Raw genomic sequence first — 23,387 nt, forward strand, 5'->3', positions numbered from 1 at the left:
TGCTAATATCCCATATGGATTTACCAAGGGTGATTCTGGCACTGTGGACAAGGAAGGGAAAGGCAGCAAATGTTGTATGCTCTTGAGTCTAGGATGGCCTTTGACTCAGGCTCCTCTTGTGTCATTGAAGAAAAACTGAGGAGATATGGACTGGATAAGCAGAGTTGAGGGAAACTGGCTACACTGCTGGAACTCAAAGGGTTCCGACCAGCAGTACAAAGTCCAAGCGGCAGCCAATTACTGGTAGCTTCCCTCGGGGATCCACAACAAGGGCCAACACTATTTATTGTCTTTATTAATGACCTGGATGACAGGACAGAGTGCACTCTCAGCAAGAGGGAGGGAGCAGCCAATACTTGGGGAGCAGGGCTGCATTCAGATACTCCTTGATGGGCTGGAGAAAGGGGCTGACGGGAACCTTACAGAGTTCAACAAAAGCAACTGCAGAGTCTTCCACCTGTGTTGGAATAACCCTGTGCAATGCTATAGACTGGTTAGAAAAGAGATTGGCAGACAAGGAGCTGGAGAATCCTTTGAATGTCAATCAGCAGTTTGCCCTTGCAGGAAAGGCCAATCACATACAGGGCCGCATTATCAACAGCAGAGTCACCAGGCCAAGAGAAGTGATCGTTTAGCACTTCTGAGCCTGAACGTGAATCATTATGTCCACTTTTGGGCTCCTCACTTTGAGAAAGGCACTGATATACTGGAGCAAGTCCAGCTGGGGGTAATGATGGTCCAGTACCATACCAGATTGCCCAGAGCTAGAATCTACATCCTCAGAGATACAGTCTGGATACACAGCCCTAAGTAAACTGTTCTTGTTGGACAGGCTTTGAACCCAGGGTTGCCAGAGATTCTGTCAAACCTAAGCTACTCTATTATTCTGTAAATGATCAAAGCTTTGTTCCTGAAGCTCATAATCACTGGAGGGATTTCTGTTCCTGTATTTCACTAGACGGGTACAAACATCCATCCACGCACCATAAATAAAAGGACTGGATCTTAACTTTTAAAATTATGTTAATTAATTGTTTGGTAACATATAGTCAGATTCAACATCTACAAGTAGAAAACATACTTACTGAAGGACTACTTGAATTCTGTTTTCCTTCACTTCTCTCTTTCCCTCTGATTTTTACTTTTCCCTTAATCCTTTTAAATATGCTTTCCTCTACTTTTTCTCCTTTTCCAGAGACCTTCGTCCCAGCCCTTTGTTCATTATACTATGAGAATATCAGGAACATCCTTTCAAGTGTCATGATTAACTTCTACTAGAAACTTGAGATGTCTGTATGCAAAGAAGGGCCACAGACAGAAATACATGCTGACTTTAAATTGAGTTTATGCCCACTTCATGTTTAGGAAGTTAATTTCAGTCATGCATGTTAGAAAACAAAATTTTCAAACAAAACAGAAAACTCTAAAACCTGAAAGATTAAATTCTAGAATTTGAATACTCTATATGGACACCATATCCATCCCAAAGGTGCTCTACAAGCAGGCTCTACAACTATTATATCCTGATTTTTAAGAGCATGTTGAATTTCAACACTTGCAGTGAGTAAGAAATACAGCAGATCAGATGGGAACATTCTGCATCATATGAAGTGATGAGATCGGTTTTGCACAGAGAAAAAAAGAACTTGAAGAAACAATAACTTTGAAAAAAGTAAACCAGACATGTAGAAACTACTGTCAGAGAAGAAAGAATCAGGGGTAAGTACTTCTCATAAGAGAAATACTCTACTTAAAGTTTAAAAGTGAATATTACATGCAGATTAAAATAAAACATTTTAACATTAGTAAACATATGCACAAAATACAGAAGAAATGGTTAGAAAATGTATGAGCAAACAGGCAGAAAGCTAAATGTTAACTTCTGCAAAAATATCTGCTGTTGTCAATGGAAGTTCTGCGGGATTAAACTTGCAGAAATAACCTGTTATTTTATTCAGAATGACTCACTACACTTACTAACTGCGGTGCTGTATTTTTCTTCATTTAAGTTCTTCATAAAATCTGTAACCTGACAAATTCATAACCACATATTTTTGGTGGGGCTAAAAATATAAGTTATAAATGCAGCTGCGGATAATACAGAGCATGCAAACAGTGTGCTTGTAGTTCAAGTTACTAAGTTACTTCAGTGCTCTGCGTTCCTACAGGCTGTCCAGATACTGCTGTATTACACTTAACATGACAGCCTTTATTCTGAGAATGTTAAACATTCTCAATAAAATTCCTTAAAATTAGGTAACTCCCTGGAATATGACCACACTTGACAGCTGGGATCCTCTGCCTGATGGTGGCCAGGACTCAAAGCAACCATCTATTACACCCAACCCTTTTGCAACACATGAGCAGGACACCCCAGTGCAGGTCTCCCTGTACCAGCAAAAGCCATAGGGTACCTTACCCTGTACTCACGTATCTAACCATCAATATTTCACAGGAACGCAGGAACAAAGCAAGGAAAAAAAAAAAAAAAAACCAAAAAAAAAACCAAGACAAAACTTGATTGTGCATCTTGAGGGGAAAAGGAAGGTTCCTCCTGTCCGTGGATATCTCAGCAGAATCACTGCAACTTTGGGTTCATTAAAATATGAGACCAAACAATCAAACACTTCACAATCCCCTCATGAAGAGAGAAGCCAGACACCTACCTCTCCTAAAAAAGCTTTCGTTTTTAAAGTGAAGACTACCCAATAATTCATTCCATAAACTGCTCAGCTGCATTGTAAACCAGTTTACCAGTTTCGAGTTGCTTTCCCTTCCCATTGGTGAGCTAATCCAGACCTTTCCTCTTCTGCTGGCTAGAACCTTTCCTCCAATTTCTGTTTGAATTTATTCATAATTAATAAGCTGCTAACATATGTAAACATTATTCTTCAGCTTTCTCTAAAAAGATCAGTTAATCCTATCTCACCTAAACCTTTGTTGTGCAAAGCTGACTTACAGTACCTGACCATTTTTTAGTCTACCGGCGTGCTGCAATATACAACATAAAATTTATTCAGTTAGGCATTCACAATGTACTGCCCTCAGGCAAGCAGTTACTGCAGACCATCAAAGAATTATTCAGCTTATAGCACTATGAAGTTTGGGTTGTTTGGTTTGGGTTTTTTTTTTTTTGTGGGTTTACTTTTGGTTGGGTTTTTGGTTTGGTTTTTTTTTTTATTAAGGCCCCTGTCCTTTATTTAATATATGATTAGCATGCTGCCATTCATATGAAGGCCAAAAGCATGGAGGAATAGATGAAACTGAGGGAGTGGTATAGGAATGGCTGATCAAACCCTGTGCCCCAATTGAGTAGAGTATCACAAGGACAACTATTTATCCTTAACTAATAAGTTTTCTATGCCAACTAGGTGTCACAGAGTTAGTTACCCATTCTTATCTACTGACAGTTGCTGTTCTGCATCAGATGTCTGCAGCAAGTGATTGACGGTGACAGTTACCCAGGTAGCTTTGCTTTCATGATGGATCGTATTAACCAAACCAGAGTTTGAGTTCAGGAAGAGGGAGGAGGTTGCACCTTTTTAAAAGGCAGGGGCTCCCAGTGAATTCCATACTTGGCTAAGGCCGGCACAGACACTGGAGCTAGGCAGAAGACATATGGAGGCATGAGGAAACATTGAAGGGACTTAGATGGCGGAATATTTTGTTGAGGAGGTACAGTTCAACAGCTGCATTGCAATTTTTAGTGTCCCAAGTTCATCTGAGCTCGAGTGCTTAATTTCATTTTTTTCTTCTAGATTAACCTCACACATTTTATTTGGCCTTTGCAGAATTACCATGACTCGCTGGTGAGTCATCATTTACTGTTCCTCTAATTCGAGTCACTTGAGAAATCATGTTTGTCCGCAAAATGACAGGATTCAGCTACAGATTAGTTCTAGACACCTGACCTGTCTCCCTTAAAACAAAAGGATTTCGTTTAGGAAGGAAAGGCAGTTTTGCAGTTAATGGCTGGCTGGGTTCATAAACACCCTGTGTAACTGAGAAGTAATTTCTTGCCTTGGGTAGTAACTCTTTAGATATGGAACTCTAAAGCTACATCTAGTACCATTTGTGAACTGCTCAAATACAGTAGGAACTAAGTAAGCAGACAGAAAGTAAATAATCACAGGCATCATAACATAATGGTCAAAATATTAACTGCACTGCTTTGATGTCACCATCTCTGAAAGTAACAAATTAGTATATTAATTTACATGTTACTCTCCTTGCATGCCAACAGCAAAATAATAAGCTTTTGCACACAAATGGTAAACCCAAGCATATCTCACACTTTTTGATACATGCCATTTCTTGGTTTAAATGTTCAAGGGACAGCCAAACAAACACTGGAAAAACAGCAGCTGTATAAGAACAGAAAACAAATAGCCGGAAGGATAAATAGTGAGTGAAAGATGCAACCTGTATCATTTAATTCAAGCAATTAACATCCCATCACGCTAGGCTGGATTGGTAGCTAATACATCAGTGTGACTCAAAGGGTACAATCTAATAATGTATCTTAATCAAAGGAAGGCAATATTTTATCAGATTGGAGCAGGAAACACATATTGGTATTACTTTATAATGGTAGGACTATTTTGAAATAAACATTTCCTTTAATATGAAACGGTGTAACTAATGTCAGCCCTTTAGCAAAGACTACTGCATGCCTGTGTATCTCAAAATTCCCCATTTCAACTACACATTTTTGCTGCTGGATAGGGAACTACATTGCAGTATTACTTTGTGTACGTATGAAGCAAGTTCCCTGTGCAATTTCCCTTTAAACAGTCTTTAATTCTCATTACTTCATTTAAAGAGATTTTGCTCTGTGATGAAGCCGAATAATTAAAAATAATTCAAACACAAGAAAGGAAAAAACCTAGAACAAGATCAGGGAGTTCTCTCAAAGACTTTCTGAATCTGGTGTTAGAAGAGAAATGCCCCATACAAACTGAGGAGCTGAAAGCCCTAGATTGAGCCCTTCAGCTCCCTGGCATCTAAAGGGAATCAAACCACATCTGCCCTAGGAGTTCAGCACCAGAAAAATCAGTGTATAGTGCCAACTAAATGCTGCAAGTATGGACAGAAGTAGCTCACAAGGCTCTACTTCACTCTGCTATAGCAAAAACATTTCCCATAAGATAAGGTACGCTTAGTAAAGTTTAACTTTGTCATTAGATCTGCATTTACTTTGGGCTCTCTGACAAGATGGACATGTTAGTCGAGATTCTATCTCTGCACACCTCCAACACTGCAACGCCAGCAAACGCTTGTGCCGTGAACACAGCCCTGACGTTCGCAAAGAGGCATTCCATCCTCTGCACAGGTTGGACCCGCCAAAAATAGCATTATTATGCCCACTTGCTGGTTCTTTAAAATCAGGCCACTAAATGAGGCCACTTTAAAGATAAATAGTCCTTTGCAGTCATGATGATCAGAATGAGTTTTTGGGGAAAATCCCAGGTACCTATCAACCACAACCTCTAACAGCAAATGACAGGATTTTCCATCTATCTCTAATCTCCAGAACTCTCTTAATAAACACATAATTTAACTCTTAGATCAACGTTCTTGGCCCAGAAACAAGGTTATTCGAAGTAACAATGGGCCACTTCACAATTTGACATCCCATTCCTTTCCTATTCCCTATTCCTACTCCATCCACTCTTATCAGTATCATTTCAGGGGAATCAGATTTGTGTTTTAAAAGCTTTTTATCTTCCATGTATTTACCTTACACGTGTAAGGTAATTATTATTATCCTTGCTTAAAATGCATTAAACAGCTTACAAAGGCACACATCCTCATTAATCTCTCAAACCACCAGAGTTCTTCAGCTCCCTCATGCATTTTCAAAGGGCACTTCTGTAAAGCCCCATCATTACGATACTAAAACAGTGCTGGGAATGTACGTGGGCCGGTGAGACGGCTGTTTTTACGCAGCATCTCAGTATGCTTCAGTTCTGAGGTTTTCTTGTGCCGTGTCAGATCTGATCAGCGAGCAGCAGTTTTACAGCGTGTACCGATCATACCGCTCTGTGCCACAAACGAAATTTAAGTTATTTTTAAATGCAAATAGCGTATAAACAAAGTTTTTCACTCAAGATATTTTAGCTGGTCAACAATTAGTCAAGTAAACCTCTGGGTAAAGTCCCTTCTATGAAAGTCAGTAACGTGTGACTTCAGGGGGAGGGCGGGAGGGTTGTTTCTAATTACTCTCTGTGAACAGACTAATTGTAAAAGGATTAAAAATAGATACTTTCACATCCCATAAAACAGTAGGTAGCAAATCAAGACCAGCATACACAGAAGGGATTTTTTAGGCACTTGAAAAAAACCTACCCCTCCCACAAACGACGCACGTAATCACTCTTGAAAACAATGTGCAAGGGTAAACTTTCGCAGTCAAGCCATCCTGCTGATGACCTGAACTGCTCAGAGGATCCAAGAAGCTACAGACATGTAAGTACAGAAAAGAATTAACTTTTAAATTTCTTTTTTAACTGAACAGAAGCAAACAATTCCAGAAAGATTATTTATTTTTTGTATTGTACTGAATATTTTCATGTGGTAGGAAGGATAAATTATCTTTGGATGGGAGAGATAAAGCTGATGGAAGAAATTCTGTGATATTTTATGTTGATGTTGATTTTTATTTAAACGATTTGCTGACCCACAGCTTCAACAAGTTATTTGAAATTATTTCAAGTCCTTTTTTATAATACAGCCTTTTGACAACCACAGGGAAATGTTTGATACTGCATTAGCTTAGACAATTTTTTTTAGCAATAGTATTTTAAACTACTCTAATGCCAAAATAACTACTGGACAAGTAGTTAAGTGAAGCACTGCAATTCTTAAAGTCATCCACGGAACCTTGCAGAATACTTTAATAGTAGGAGAGAGCCTTAAAACAAATCTGTACTATGGTTGGGAATACACAGCTTGCTCGATCACACACGCTCCTTGTCTATGAAATAGCTTTTATTATTAACTCAAGAGCTCCCCAGTCACTCTTCCCATGTCTAAATACTGCAACAGAATATTTTAAGAATTCAAAAATTTATGACCTAATTCATTTTTTATCTTCTGACACGCATTTCTTTAGAAGTTTTTAGAAGGAATTCTTTTCCTGAATTGCAATCACTAAACAAAGCTAAAGAAATATTACACGTGATACGATTTATATACATCTTCCCCATGGAAAAGGATCTGGTTTTCATATTGTACTGGCAAAAAAAGCATGGATTGTTCAACAGACAAGAACTCACCTATAATTTATCTTAAAAATATAGAGATGACATGCATGCCTTTGAGCACAGAATACAAAAAGTCTATCTAACGTTTTCATTGCTCCTCCTGAAGAGAGGTGACTGAAAACTTACCTGTCAATTAGTCTTTTAAGAGCTCAAATCTCATCCCTTTCTGCTTGAAAGACTGAGGAGTATGTATACACATAATGAATAATAAATTTAAGCTAAAGTTATGAAACTGTAATCCCTGAAATTACAGACTGTACCTGTAGAGGTTCCATATCATCCAGAAAAAAAAAAAAAAAAAAAAAACCAAAAACCAAACATATAAAAGGTGTGCAGTTTTTTCCTAGTAGTAAGATACAAATTCTTATTTGAACTTTTTTTTTCTTCAGCTAGCAGGAATGCCACTGTCAGTGGCTCAGGTTTTTCTTTTGTTTGTTTATTTGCTTTATTTCAGTCTCTCTGCTTTTTACATTTAATATATGAAGGCAAGTAAACTGAAGGGAGGTTAATAATCTCAGCATCAGCGTGGCTCTTCACATTAACATGCATCTTTGGCAGATGAGATCTATGTTAGATAGTTCTCACACACTTCATAGGACGGACCGACCACATTTGGAAATAGAGAGACAACAGATTAGACTGAGACATGCACACTTGAAATTACTTCCACTTTTTCTTTAACTGGTTATGCAGCATTTCAACTCAACTTCTGTATTTCCATCTTGCTTATTGTAACTTCTATTATTTTAGAGCACCAAATGTAACTGTTATACAACTTTGCAACGCACACAGTAATAGATAAAAGCAGGATCATAAAGATCCTATGGTGCATGCATCTGCAAATTCTGTTAAGCATTTAAAGAATATTCAAATTCTTCATAACTACCATTAAGGGAATCTCATTAATGAAATGCACACTTTAGATTCTCTGAAGTGTGGCTTACAAATTTGGCTTTAGTACTCCAACAAATTTGGGTCTGTACTAAGGAAGAATAAAAGCAGTAGCCTAGAAACTCTCACACCAAAATTAGCCATGGGTTGCAACTTAAGAATTCAGTCTTCAGCTCATCGGGCCTACTCGTTGTAACTTAGGACACGAAACTCAAAGCTTTGAAAAATCGCCAATCAGCATAACACACTAGAAGTGCACAAGTATTAAAGTATGAGAAAGGAATTGGAAGCTTTAGGACGTGCCTTTATTAAGCCACGTGTAGCTCCCAAGCTGCCAATACACATGCACTGTAGGTATATGTTCTTTCTATACTAACAAAGCCTTCGACTACATAACTTAGCATGCACACATTTTAGCACACACCTCTTAGCTGAATCAAGCCCTTTTCTCAAACAAGGAAAACACTCTACAATGAAGATCACCTGTGTGGTAAACTAGAAATTCAAACAGTAAATATGACTGCTCAAAAGAAAGCAATTAATTTTAGAGATTAAGGAAAGTGTAAACCTACACAACTAGAGCACTGCATATTTCCCATCTTCTACTGTTTTTAAACTCTGTCAGACTTACATAGCTTACACCTACAGAGGACTGTGAGCTCAGTAAACCCTCAGGTCAGGCATTGCAGGGAAAGAGGAGTTTCCTTCCTAGACATTCCTTTTAACTCATTTATATTCTTTACGCATACATAAACAACATTATTTTCCAATACTGTTTGTTAAAGAACTATTGTTCATCCATCTCTAAGTAACTAAACCATACTATGTACAGAGCCGGGAGAGATCTTTCTAATGATGTGCCCTGCCTTTTCTAGAACTTCATTGGTATCCCTTTCAAATTAGCTACTGGACAGCGGGACCAGGGATTCATCTCCAAAGAATGAAAATTACTAAGAGAGAGAGACAAATCACACATTAGATTACAATACACAGTTACATGTTTCCTGTTCTGCTGAAAAGACAGATGGTGCTCCTTCAGCAAAAGCAGGAGATGGGAACAAGAAGAAAACTCATGTAGCATACAGAGAGAGAGACAGCTTTGTATCACTGCTTGCACATAATACCAACCCAGGTAATCTAAGGCTGCAACACAGCTATTGCTGGCTGATAGCTTAAGCCTATGCTTGTTAATAGTTAAATATATGTAACACTGCAATACTATATATAAAGCTCATCATACACGAACATCTCTCTGAACCAGGGCTTTGGATTACGTAGTACTTCCAGTTTGGAGCCACCATTCTGTTCATTAAATACCTTTTGCAGTGGGCACTCTGAGCTGGGCACTTGTGTACTGCACTATAAATGTAAAACAAATAGATAAAGCCAGTCAAATGTTACCACTAAAAACCAATCTCCTAAACCAACTTACTTTCCTTCTTCGACGAGATTACAAAATTGGCTTAGAAAGGCACCTGCACAGATTTCAGATATGCTAGATAGTGTAGGTAGCTTGACATGGTACTGTTATTTTTTTTCCCCAAGTGGGTACTATTGCTATGAAACATCAAGAAAGCACATGGAACAGACTAAAAGCTGTCTAGCTAACAAACCTCAAAGTAACTGGCTAAAGAAAACCTTTTTCCATTGATGATCAGAAAGCAAATACAATGCTAAGACTTGAAAATGGCAAGTGAGAGAACAATAAAGAATGAACTGCACTCTTTGCAAACCTGGGCATAATATCAAAACTAATTCTAAACTCTCCCAGTTGTAAAGTCCTCTCAGGTAGAAGCAGAGAGCAATGGCCATGCCCTTAGACTGGAGATATCCTAGGACAAAGAGAATCTGAGAAGTACTCCAGGATCACAGTGAACTAACTTCACAAGCTCCTAGTGCAATGATACACAACTCTACCTTGGAAACCTAATCAACCGGGCAGAAAAAGCAGGGATGTAGTGGTGAGTACGCTTCCAAGTACACCAAGAGGCATCTGGAACTCCAGTTCCTGTGTGGGACTAAGCCGGGGTTAGAACAGACGTCACAGGACCATTTTGCCTTGTGGTGAGACATTTGAGAAGTTCACCCTGAATTGCCTTTATTGTATAAAGGGGAAAGGCTCAACAAAAACAGTAACTGCAAATTAATTTTACAGAAATTTACATAAGAAATACTCACATTTTTTAGCAGTGAGGCTGATTGACCAAAACCTACAGTACAAATGGCTAACTTGCTTTCTCTTCCATTCTCCAAATGAAGAACAAATAGCATTTTTGAAAATAGGCTTTAAATGAAAATATAGTGAATCCACACACCAATAACTAAAATAATAACATAATGTAGATTATACGGGCGGTCCCATTAAATAAGTGGTCTCTTTGCACTACAACTTTACACGTCTGTGCTACTGATCATTGTGTGTCTGCAGACTCAGGAAAAAGTAAAAACCTGAACAACCTTCTTCACAGTACCAATATAGAGACAGAAATTTACTTTATGCCTTAAAAGTTTGCATGTACCTCCACGCCACAAAAATTGTGGCAATGTTTTCTAAAATTATAACATTGGTAAAGTAAATTAATGTCATTTTTTTCCCTCTATATATACTTCAAAATACTATCGTTAATGAACTCAGAAGGCCACTGGGGAGGGGTACTGAATCCAACAACCTAGAAGAGCAAACATTCTGGTAGTGATTTACAGGGTAGCTTCAATGGTGCATCTGGATCCATAACATTAAATGGCCATGTTCTCATAAGATATTCAGGCACACAGCTCACTAAAATCAGTAAGAATAATGTCCACCTAGTTTGAGATTTGCAGCAGTAACGAGGTAACATTCTCCATTTTTGCTCCAAGAATGCAAAAGACAAAAAGTACACATAAATGAGCCTGCTGTTGTTTTTTTCAGATACATTCTGTGGAGAGTGGCATATGTTCTGTAAGTATAATAGGTTGATCACTAAGATGCTGCCAAGAAATAAACAGCAACTCAAAATAGGACTCAAAAAAAAAGAAAAAGGTCTGGTTTGGAATAACTTTTATAGAATGGGAGAGTCTCAGCCACCACAGAAAGACAAGTGCTCTGCTAGAATATGGGATATGGAGAAAACTGAATCACTTCAAGAAGGCAAAGGCATTGAATCTTTGTATCTCATAACTTCAGCTCTTGGGTAATGTGACGCTCTGCATTTCAGCCTGACACCTTTTAGGAAGGAAGTATTTTTTTTTAAATGCAGCCCTGTTCAAGATTGACAAGAAAAGGTGAAATAACCTGCTCAGGTCAATGGAGTTCATCCAACAACAACGAGGGCTCAGATGTATAGCTCTGGTGGTGTACATTAGGTTGCCAGATGGTAGCAACTTTATCATCCATTTGGGCCCCAAAATAGATACAGTATCAGAGGGTTTTTTTAAACAAATTAAATATATTCAGGTAATATAGCACCTCAACACCATGGTGACTGCTCAAAAATACCCTTACGTACCTACATATAGAAAAAATACTAATACTTATCTACCGTATTGTAAAATGTGCTCCCTGCATTAACAGTCAAAATATTTTGGGAATAACAGAGGATCCAAAAGAACACATTCCCCACCCAGGGCTGACTCTCATAGCAGGCAGAAGAGCCTGCTGAGATCCTCTGTCAAGGAGCACAGCTTAGCTGACATGTACGCTGCCCTGGAAAGCTCATGAGCTGTGGTCCTCCAGCATTCCTATCATGTATTTGTGGCCAGTTTGTCCTGCCACAGAACTGCTCCCCATGTATATCCATGCTAGCACTATGGATAGACAGAGACTCTTTCTCAGCTAGGACTCCTTCTCAATACAGTCATGCTTTTATGCAAGGGTAAACAACCTATTTTGAGCAACAAGTTCTAGATTAACTTATTACATTAAAGACCCAACTTCATAACACAAAATTAGATAGTATGCATTTCATGAAATTCAAATCTTGATGTAAAAAATATATATATTTCACTGAAAACTACAGAATTTTTCCTAAATTACAGTTAAACGTGTTTGTATAACAGATATTCTATGTTTTACAAACATTTATACAAAGACAAATGAGTGGTTGTCACAATTATGCATGTTACTTATGAACTGAAACTATTACAACTTTACAGTGAAAATAAAATTATGGAGTTAATAGAATCACAGAATGGTTAGGGTTGGAAGGGACCTTCAAAGCTCATCTAGTCCAACCCCCCTGCAAGAAGCAGGGACATCTTCAACTGGATCAGGTTGCTCAGAGCCCTGTCCAGCCTGGCCTTGGAATTGTTTATCATAAATATTAGATTATTATTCCTTATGCATGTTTAAGAAATAATTTTACCTAAATTTCAAGGAAGAGATGAGTAGACAATAGATATCATGCTGGGAGTGTGAACAAGTAATCAGAAGCACTTAAATAAGAGAAACAAACCAAAATATCTCACTGACTCTTACCCAGGTACCTACACAAACCCACATCATTTTCTGCAAGAAGCAGTCTGTTACACTTAGGTAAAACAAGAACCATCCTACATCAAACACACTGACACCAAGATACCGTGAACAATGCAGAATTAACTAATATAAAATTAAATCTGCGATACAGTTGGAGTTGCTATTTACCAGTTTAATTCCCTTATTCAAACCACAGAACTCCCACTTCAGATCTGACTTCCAACCCTGAACGCAGTATTCCCACCTCCTGACACACGGTACATATTTCACAGGTATCTAAGAATCAGAACACTGTAGATCTATCAGTCAGAAATCACTCACGTGTCTTTGCTACTGCCTATGCAACACAGCAAATGCAGACTTAACAGACTATCTAGATGCTAAATTTCTTCCTTAAACATATAATTCATTTATGTATTTTAATGTACATCACCCACTATCTGCAGGTTTACTGTTTACAGAGAACTTTATGCATCCCTACTAAGCTAGCCAGAAGTCTAATCAGACTGGCTTATAATACAGGTATGTGTTGCAGGTACATTAATTGTGAACAACCTGCAATGAGGAGGACAACCTCCTCAAAACATGAAAGAAGATACTAGCCTTTTAAAGCTTTCACAAGTTAATAAAATGATAATGAATACTTTCTAAAATGTGTAGCTTAAACACCTTAAAACGGAGAGGTATTTTCCAGAAAGACTTCTTTAAGGTACTACAGGCTACAGTTGTTTGTAAATATGGTGTGTTGAAAGGGGAATCCTCAGAAATAACCTCGACATTTTAATTAAAGGTACCAGATGGACTTAAAACTCAGGTTACAACAGCTTTTATCTCCAGGTAGTACTGTGCATTAAAGCAGTGGCAAACTTGTTTTGGCTGCTGTTTTAATCCGTATAAGAGCCATATGGCAATGGTGCCATAAGAGGCACCATTTTGCAGAACAGCTGCTCAAGGAGTACACCGGATGTCCCATCCTTTCTGAAATTTATGCTTACGCTATGCAACTGCCAGGTAACAACACACCTAAGAAATATTTTGCACTGGAAGCAATATCAACAGGATGGTGTCTTTTCAATTTCTGAAATTCTGCTGGATCGTTTTTTATATTTTTAAGTCCCCCAAATCACTGCCACTTTGCAGCTCTTCCATGCTACTTCTGACCGCGCAGGTTAAACAATTTCTAAAATTTACTAAATTGACAACATGTAAAATATTTCAGCTGGGTCATCTCCCTTCTGCAGCACCACTAAACAGCAACTAAAGTAGTAGTCTTAAGAACTGATGTATGTAACAATATTTTAATTAGATTCCAAAAGCCAACTCTTAAAACTAGTACTAAACAAGCTGAATTATTACAATGTCGATATAAGAACGCTGAAAAAATTTAGTTTCTCTAAACAAGGTAAGCCATGACAAAGTGAATCATTAGAAACAAAAACTCCCTAAAAATTAACTGAAACACATGTAAAAGATTTTGTCTGCTTCTCTGACCCTTGGGGACTTCACATGATCCTTTATCATGCAGTTTCTTCAGATCCCTTTTTCCTCTCAGATTGCTTTAAACAGTCTCCCACCTCCTGACCATCTATAAGCTTCACTTTCCAAACACATTGTATCTCCAGTTTATGATTTTGCCCCGTCTGAATTTTTTCAGGAGAGAAGGAATTGGGATAAAAATAGAAAAACCGAAAAGGGTCATATTTCTGTTTATTTGTTTTCCAAAGGAGGCTTAAAAAGTACTTCACCACACTGAAGTTTCATTTCAGTTTTTTACAATCTTTCCTTTTGCAATAGAGGTTGGCTGTTGTTATGCAGAAGAAGTTTATCTACATTCATTACAAGATGTTCCCTTTATTTTTTTCCATGTTAGGTCTACTGAGCTTCCAGTGACACCAGTGGTTACAGAAATGGACACTTTCACAGCTTCTCAGACCAACAGTTCCACCTGCGACTTATACGAGCACAAAGATACAGCAAGGATACTACTGTCTGTCTTCTACAGCTCCATCTTAATTCTTGGGGTGCTTGGGAACACCATTGCCCTCACCGTCATTTTTAAAAACAGAAAGAAGATCAACTCCACTACCCTCTATTCAACAAACCTCGTCTTCTCCGATCTCCTGTTCTGTATCGCCTTGCCTACAAGGATAGCCTATTACGCCCTGGGATTTCACTGGCCATTTGGAGAAGCATTATGTCGAGTAACTGCTCTCTTGTTCTACATCAACACCTACGCGGGTGTAAACTTCATGACCTGTTTGAGCATTGACAGGTTTTTCGCTGTTGTCCACCCCTTCCGATACAAGATCAGAAGGATTAAATACGCCAAGGGCATTTGTGTCTTTGTCTGGTTTCTTGTATTTAGTCAAACTTTCCCATTACTTATACAGTCCATGTCACAGGAAGAAAAAGAAAGGACTACGTGTATGGAATATCCAAACTTCGAAAAAATAGCACATCTACCATTTATACTTCTTGCTGCCTGTTTAGTAGGGTATCTTATTCCCCTGGGGATTATACTATTTTGTTACTCTCAAATTAGCTGCAAACTTTTTCAAACGGCTAAGGAAAATCCACTGACCGAAAAATCAGGGATAAACAAAAAAGCCATCAACACAATCATATTTGTAATTATAGTGTTCATCATCTGCTTTACTCCTTACCATGTTGCAATCATACAACACATGATTAAGAAGCTTCAGAATGAACCCTTGTGCCTTGAAAAGAAAGTTTTCCAGAAGTCACTCCATTATACTGTGTTTCTGATGAATTTTAACTGCTGCCTAGATCCCTTCATCTATTTCTTTGCATGCAAAGGATACAAGAGAACTGTAATGAAAATACTGAGACGACAAGTGAGTGTATCAATTTCAAGTGCTGTCAGGTCACATCATGAAGAAAGCTCACGTGAAGCGGGAGAAACGCAAATGATGGTACTTGCAAAATCTTCCAATGGAAAGCTACCCGAAAAACAAAGTCTGTAGTATGCCCCAGTGAAGCAAGCTTAAAAATCCAGGGTCTACAGTACCAACTCTTAACTGCTCCCTGTATAACAGCTCAAATAAAGTTCTGTTTCTCAGGATGTCAGGAAATCAAGGAGTAATGTTGGACTGAAAAAGAATTGTCATAGGACAGCAGGAAAAAACAGCATTACAATTTCCTAGCTGTATCGTTTTGACTGATCTCGTTATTTTTTCCAGGAAATATGCATCACTGTGAATGTTCAAATTCCATACTGCACACACATATGCCTGGAAGTTATTAACTCAGGCAAAGACTTGATTCAGTTTAACTGGGTGTCTGATAAAGGATTAAACAAAAATAGCTTACAGTTCACACGGACTACGACCAGAACATCTGCAAGCTGCATGACCTCAAGCTGAGCTCCAATTGCAGCAATGGTTTTGTTAGCCAAGTCACACAAGCAAGGGAATCAAACTCTGAGATAAAATGGACAATTTCTGTGCAAGTTTTACCATCACAAATGCCTAGCTTATAGTCCTTTGAGGTGAAACTGTATTTTATAGTATTTGGAGCACGGATGTCTTATTGGACACTGTCAAATGTAACAGATTAAAAGTTAATGAACTGTTTTGTTCTCCCTAACACTGAATATCTCCCTTATGTTAAATCATTCATCTTTGCAAGGTGTATTACCCCTTTACTCCCTTTCCTAAGGGAGAACTTGTCTTTCTAGTGTGTATTGTATGAGTCCATACTCTACTTGTATATAAATTATTTATAAAAGCAAAAAATAAGTTGATGCAAGAGACTGCATCGACTGCATGAAAACTGCACTGTTTCAGTTAAAAGAACAGTGATACAGGGTTCTTCAGAACTTCTGCTGAAGTCAGAAATGGACACAAGACAAATGTTTCATAAACAAGAATAAGTGTTCACAGTTGAAGTCACCAAAAATTAATTTAATGGGTTAATTCTGATTGTGTGAGATGGCCATCTCTTTTTAGGCACTGTTTACCTGAGAGATCAATAAATAAGAACAGCAGAATTGGGTGGGAAAGAACAAGCTTTCCTATAACATCTTCACACAGCATATCTGGGATCCCTTTGGGCACACTGAAATTGGGTCACTAAAGAGACCAAATGACTTAAACACATCCTGCTGGAACCGGCTCAATACCAGCTGAATATCCAGGATGCAAGTCCTGGGTTCCTGCTATCGTGCCCTTCCGTCATGTGTCAGTTTCCTTCCCTATTTTATTCCGGGCCCCAATGTCTTCTCTTTTGTCTTCTGTCTTATTAATATTCCTTAACCTGCCAACACAACTTGGTAATTGCACCATGAGGCTGCAATGGAAAAGGAAAATTATAGAGTGCCTGATAATTACTGGTAAAAGCTATGCCAGAGGTCAGAATAAATGTTATTTATTGCAGCTGTATCTCTCTAGCATTGAGGTTGTACTGGAAGTCAAACACAGAGTTACATCTGTCATCTTTGCAATTCCTTCCTTCCTCACATGTTGACCTTCATCTACCTGCAAACATGGAAGGGTCATATCTGAACAGCAGCAGTATGGAAACATTAAATTAACAATTACTTTCTTATGGGCAAGAAAATGCAAAAGACTCTATATTTCATACCACTTAGATTGTCAAAACTAAGTTTCTAATTACAAAAGACACTATGCAGCTATAGGAAAATGGAAGAAGAAAAATAAATTTTAACAGGAGAAGTTCTGCTTAATTCTGTATGCTATAGCTGTTCTGTTCTTGTCAGCTTTTTTAATAAACTATTTTAAAATATTATTTAAGAATTTGTTCCTATTGGAGTAAGCAAATCATAACCTGATAAAACCACAGACAGACCCCTCATGAATAACTAGAAGTTGTAGAAATAAAATATATGTATTATTAACATCACACCAATACAAGCTCATTTTATTCTACCAATGTCTGTTTTTTAAATTTTTTTGTATATGTTTAATCTAACCGTGATTACAAAAGCTTAAAGGCAAGAAGTCTTTTTGTCTTTGTCTGTAAAATATAACTCAAATATATATTACAGCACCACATAATGCAGATATCTATTCTCTTCCAAGTGGAAACAAAGTGAAGATGTGTATTGAAAATCTTTCTCTATGCCTGTTTTCTCATGTCAGCAATTCTGTTATTTTCAATACTTTCAAACAGCTAACTTTACATCAAAGTACCGCTTTTGCTCTAATAAGTCTTAAGAGTGTTGGTCTAGTTAGATACAGGTTTGAGAAAAGCTATTTTTTTTCTCCTTGTTTTAATATTTCTCCAATGCTGAAGAAACCAATAAAATAAAAAACTTTAAGAGCTAAGACGAGCTCAGCTTCCTGACAAGAGTCCTAAAGGCACAGACACACAGACAGACAGTGACAATTTATAGCTGTGGTAGATGATGCCACAGCTTCCCCTCACGACTCGTCAGCACGCGCTGACAGCTCATGCACACTTGTATCAATGAGGAGCCTCTTCTCTATGCGCTTATCTGAAATTTCCAAAAGTAGCAGTGGTGGTTTCAGTTGGCCTGGAACACTGCCTTGAAGTTGTTCAGAGAGCATCTGTCCTACTTCCTCTGCCAGCTCTGGTGTGGGGCTGGTAGCCACCACCAGAGAGATGGTAACAAGCTGCTGCATGGGAGCAAGTGAGAGCAGTAATACTGGAAACTTCCAGCTGTTCTCTTAAACAACCGGTTTCCTTCAAGATGCTCTTATCCATTCATCCTGCTGGTACTCCTCTCCCAGTACTGTTTTTTTTGAGTATTTTTATGTTAGCAGTTACCTGTAGTGGCACACCGCAGGTCTCTATCCTCCTGCATGCCACACAGACGTGAATAAAGAGGGTAAATCTGTATCTGGTATCTCTTTTCCCCTCCAAAACGGAGCACATACAAATGTGTCTGTGTTAAAAGACACGAGCACGCCACGCCATGCAACATGTGGCTGAAGCCGTATGAGCTTTGCAAAAGAAAATGAGCTTTTCCTTTGGCAAAAGTTTTTGATACATTCTAGGAAATGTCCCCTTCTGTGCCAAAGGCTGGGAAATGGTCATACAGGCCTGGAGCTCACTCACCCTTTTCACATATAAATAAAGCAGGTGACAAGTAGCAGCAGGTTCAAGTGGCTTGCTCATTACAAGGATCCAACTGAAGTTCTTCAGAGAAATGAGGTCTCTAGAGGGTGAAGTCCAGTTAGGATCTTCAAATCTGTGTTCCTGACAAAATGATAGAATATCTTTTAACTTTACGCTTTAGAGTGTAGGGCTAGGGCAGCTGCTAAGAGGACTCCAACTAGATTATGTGTCCACTGCTGACATCTCCCTCAGATCTTACCTGGTAGGGAGTGTGATGGGCCATGTAGAAATAATAATCATGATGGGGGTCAAATGGTACCTTTTGGCTGTCACTATCCAAGTGCAGAAAATAAAGTTGTATAGACACTTGTTGAACACATGACCAAGTCAAGGTGCATCATGTGAAAAATCCCATGCAAAACACATGCATTTTCAGCAGAAGAGCGTTTAGTGCCTTCACCTTTTCTTTTACTGAGAATGCAAAACTAAGGACTACTGCCAGTGCTCAGATGGATTCCCTCAGCTGCCTTAGGCTCAAAGATATTGAAGCCTAACTGAAAGTGTGGAGACAAAGAACGCAATCTCCTGAGGCTTACAGTCCAAGCAGAAGAGGACAGGTATTCCCCAAAGCATCACTGCCTGACTCTTTTGGCTGTGGCCCTGAAAGCTATGCAGATGAGGAACCTGTCAGCAACATCTCCTAGCAAAAGACAGTAACAGCAACTGTCCAAAGTGGTAAATATGCCATCAGAAATAACACAATTCCTGAAGGCAGTTAATGACTCACTCCTCTTAAATTAGCAAGCTCATTCGAAAAAAGTGGAGGGTTTTGTGTTTTGTGCTTTTTTTTTAAACAGATGTTGCATTAAAGACTAACATTTTTCTGAAACCCAAAAGCTTTCAGGTAAGCAAGGAATTAACAGATTCCGAGAAAACAATGAAACAGCCTGCAATATAAGAAAAATAGGGTGCAGCTGAAGAGAAGGAGAAGAGAAGCTTTGCCTTACATGACCAGTTTTGGAGGAACTGAAAAGCAGCAACGTACTCTGACTCTATATCCACATCTGTGCTACAGAGCAGGGGAAGAACTCAAAACAAGCTAAGGTTTCTATCTTAGCAGTATCCCACTGTGCTCGCTCAATACAGACAAGATCAATGGACACCAAGTATTACTAGAAAAACATCAAATACAACTGAGTTAAATATTTCCTAATACAGTCTTGGCTAAGCTGCAGCCTGCAGAATAAGGCTATGGTACCAAATGAACCAAGCTGCAACCCTTTTCTGAAGAAAAACAGGGGAATTGCTGTTTGTGTAGTAAACGCTCAAACGTATTTCTTCTATTTTTTTTTTCCCCTCAGATTACTTTCTTGGCTTCCTGCAATATCTGACTTTGAACTTCCTGAGGCAAGTGACTCCTCTTTGCATATGACAGCCTTCAATCAATTTTTCTTCTGTCAGCCTGTCAGGTCCCTTTCTGAACTCAAATAAAATGTCTGTGTCTGCAGCATCTTGCAGCAAGAAGTTCCACAGACTAACTACCCGTGGTGTCTGGAGCCATTTTCTTTTGCTTGTGACACCTGTTAGTTTCATTTGAAGTCTCCTGCTCTTGTACCAGAAATGAGTGAACACAGCGACTCCCTGTTCACCCAAAATCACATTACTCACGATTTCACAGACCTGCATCAAATCCCCTTCCTTCAAGTCATCTAGTCTCTTCTCCTATGAACAGTCAAGTCAAAGCTGTTCTTTTCTTCCTCTGTAATTCGGATGAAGTAGTGAAGGCAAGTGCAAAGAAAAAATGTAAATCCAACTGTGTTCAAGCTGGGTGGCAGAAGAGAACAGAGGATCACTATACTGTTGTGGTTTTGTTTAGTGAGGGGGGCCTAAGGTGGTAGCTTCTGCAGGAAACTGCTAGAAGTCGCTCCCCTTTGTTCAGTGGACTCGGCCATGCCTAGGGCGGACCCGCTGCTGGCCAAGGCCGAGCCAATTGGTAGCAGAATGTTCCGTGATAACGCCTCTGCGATAACGTATTTAAGAAGGGGAAAACAGGAAAAAAAAAAAAAAAAAAAAAAAAGAGAAAAGAAGATGTGAAGAAGCTGAGCGGGGGCAGAGGCACAGAGGGGGAGGCGCAGGCCTCATGGGCCTTGCAGGCCTCACCCTCTGGCCTCTCGCCAGGCGGCCGACTGGGCCCGACTTGGCCCGGCCCAGCTGCAAGAAGTGGAGAGGAGATGAGATGGATGATGTGAAGAGATTCTGAGAGGCGTCTGCCAGCCTGTTGTGAAGAACTTGTCTTGTGAGAGGAACGGCTGCAGACGCCAAGGTCAGTTCAGAAGGAGGGGGAGGAGCAATGCGGCTCCTGGCCAAGATTCCCCTGCAGCCTGTGGTGGAGCCCATGGTGAGGCCGGCTGTCCCCCTGCAGCCCATGGAGGTCCACAGAGGAGCAGAGATCCACCTGCAGCCCATGAAGGACCCCACATTGGGGGAGGTGGATGCCTGAAGGCGGCTGTGGCGCGTGGAGGGCCCACTGGGACAGCCGTTCTGGAGAGACTGCACCCCGTGGAAGAGATGACCCACGCCGGAGCAGTTTCACAAAGGACTGTGGCGTATGGGTGGGACCCCACAACAGAGCAGGGGAGGAATGTGAGTAGTTCTTCCCCCGACGATGAAGCAGCGGCGTAAAACATCGTGTGATGAACTGACCACAACCCCCTTTCCCTCTTCCCGCCCTGTGCCGCTCGGAGGGGGGAAAGTAGTAAATATAATGTTAAGCTCGGGAAGAGGGAGGGGTGGAGGGAGGTTATCTTGTTCTCTGTCTCATTCTCCTGCTGTTTGTAGTAATAAATGAATAGTTTTCCCCAAGTCGAGTCTGTTTTGCCCATGACAGTAACTTTAAGGATTTTCTCCCTGTCTTTATCTCAAACCTCGAGCCGTTTTTCCTTATATTATCTCTCCCTATTTTCTCTGAGGGTGGGGGGAGTGAGAGAGAGACTGCGTAGTCTGGTTCCAATCGGGGCTGAACTACGACATATACACAGGGAGATCAACAGTGTACTGATCTACTTTTCCTACCACAGTAGCATACAAGTAAGTCTCTGTCCTGGTTGCAGCAGGGATGGAGTTAATTTTCCTCTCAGTAGTTGAAATGTTTTGGATTTCATATGTGAAGAATGTTGATAAACACCCTGATGATATGAGTTGCTGCTAATTAGACCAAGGACACTGTCCCGCTTTCCAGGTCTCGCTAACATGCAGGTACAGGAAGCTGGGAGTGACATAGCCAGAATAGTGGACCTAAACTGACCAAAGAGAGTATTCCATGCCATAAATGTCATGCTCAGTACATAAGTGCGGGCTGCCTGGGGTGGGAGGCATCAATCTTTGGCTCTCTTTCGCTCCTTTGCTTGCTGCTCGCTTTCGTGTCTGTGATCGCTGCTTGGGACGGGCTGTATTGGTCATCGGGACACTGGGTGGTGAGAAATCGTGCATTGTTCATTTTGTATATTTTAATATCCTTATATTCTGCTATTATTGTAATTTCCTTTGCCATTCTAGTAAACTGTCCTCATCTCAACCTATGAGTTTTCTTATCAATTCTCTCCCCCATCCCACAGGGGAGAGGAAGGGTGAGTGAGAAACTATGTGGTGACTAGGGCCAAACCATAACAGTATCAAAATTAGGATCTTGCCTCATGACTGCCAAATTTGGATAACCTTGCTCAGACGCATTAAAGAAAGAAGAACAGGGCCTCAATGGATTGGGAAAATGAGCTCACAGGAACCTTGTGAAGTTCAGCAAGTCAAATGCAAAGTCCTGCACCTGCAATGGAATAACCCCAGCAGGGCAGGCTGGGCACCACCTGGTTAGAAAGCAGGTTGGCAAAAAGAGTCTGGGCTCCTGGTGGACATTTTAAAGAGGAGTCAGTAGTGTGACCTCTTGGCCAAACATGTACAGGACCATGTTTGAAAAAACATGAAGGGAAGCCGCTTTTCCCATCCATTCAGTACTTGTGAGATCATAACTGGAGTCCTGTACCCAGCTTTGGGCTTCCCAGTACCAGAAAGATACTCACATACTGGAACAAGTACAGCAGGGGGCCACCTGATGAAGGGGCTGCACAGCACGTGCTATTGGAGGAGAGGCTGAGAGAGCTGAGATGGAGAGGGAAGACTGAGCGGAGATGTTATAGCTGTGTCCAACTGCCTAATGAGGAGGGGTACAGAAAAGATGGCAACACCCAGTAAGAGGCACAAGTTGCAGCAAGGAACAGTTAAACATTAGGAAGCATTTTATCATCATGAAGTTAATTAAACATTGGGAAAGGTTGCACAGAAAGTCTGTGAAATCTCTACCCTTAAGAGATACTCAAAACTTGACCAGACACAGCCCTGATTAAATTGGCACTATCAGGGTTGGACAATATGATCTCCAGAGGCTTCTTTCAACCTGCATCCTTCTACAACTAACAAATTTGGTCAAAACTTTAAGTTAGACAAGAAAACAACAAGAAACACAATTGTCTTGCAGTAAAACTAGCAAATGATAACTTCAAAATCATAGAATCCTTAAGGTTGGATCATCAAGTCCAACCATCAAAATAACACCACCATGTCCACTAAACCATGTCCTCTATTAAAGCCCTTATCAAAATGCTGTCATTAGCATCCTCCTAAAATAAAGAAAGGTCAAGACATGGCCTAGATTTATTTCCAAA

The 23,387-nt window shown here is 39.8% G+C and overlaps 2 protein-coding genes across 2 annotated transcripts in view; one reads left to right on the plus strand and one right to left on the minus strand.

The window, feature by feature from the left end:
- UBAC2 (UBA domain containing 2) overlaps window positions 1–23,387 on the minus strand; it is a 107,924-nt gene that overhangs the window by 39,530 nt on the left and 45,007 nt on the right. The gene's annotated exons all lie outside the window — the stretch shown is intronic.
- On the plus strand, window positions 6,371–17,847 carry LOC104476291 (G protein-coupled receptor 183). The gene is made up of 2 exons (XM_010116030.2): window positions 6,371–6,468; window positions 14,483–17,847. Coding segments are annotated over exons 1-2 (1,116 nt in total). The 5' UTR covers window positions 6,371–6,466; the 3' UTR covers window positions 15,597–17,847.

The sequence above is a fragment of the Chlamydotis macqueenii genome, chromosome 1 (assembly GCF_036417535.1).
Source record: "Chlamydotis macqueenii isolate bChlMac1 chromosome 1, bChlMac1.mat, whole genome shotgun sequence".
Taxonomy (NCBI): domain Eukaryota; kingdom Metazoa; phylum Chordata; class Aves; order Otidiformes; family Otididae; genus Chlamydotis; species Chlamydotis macqueenii.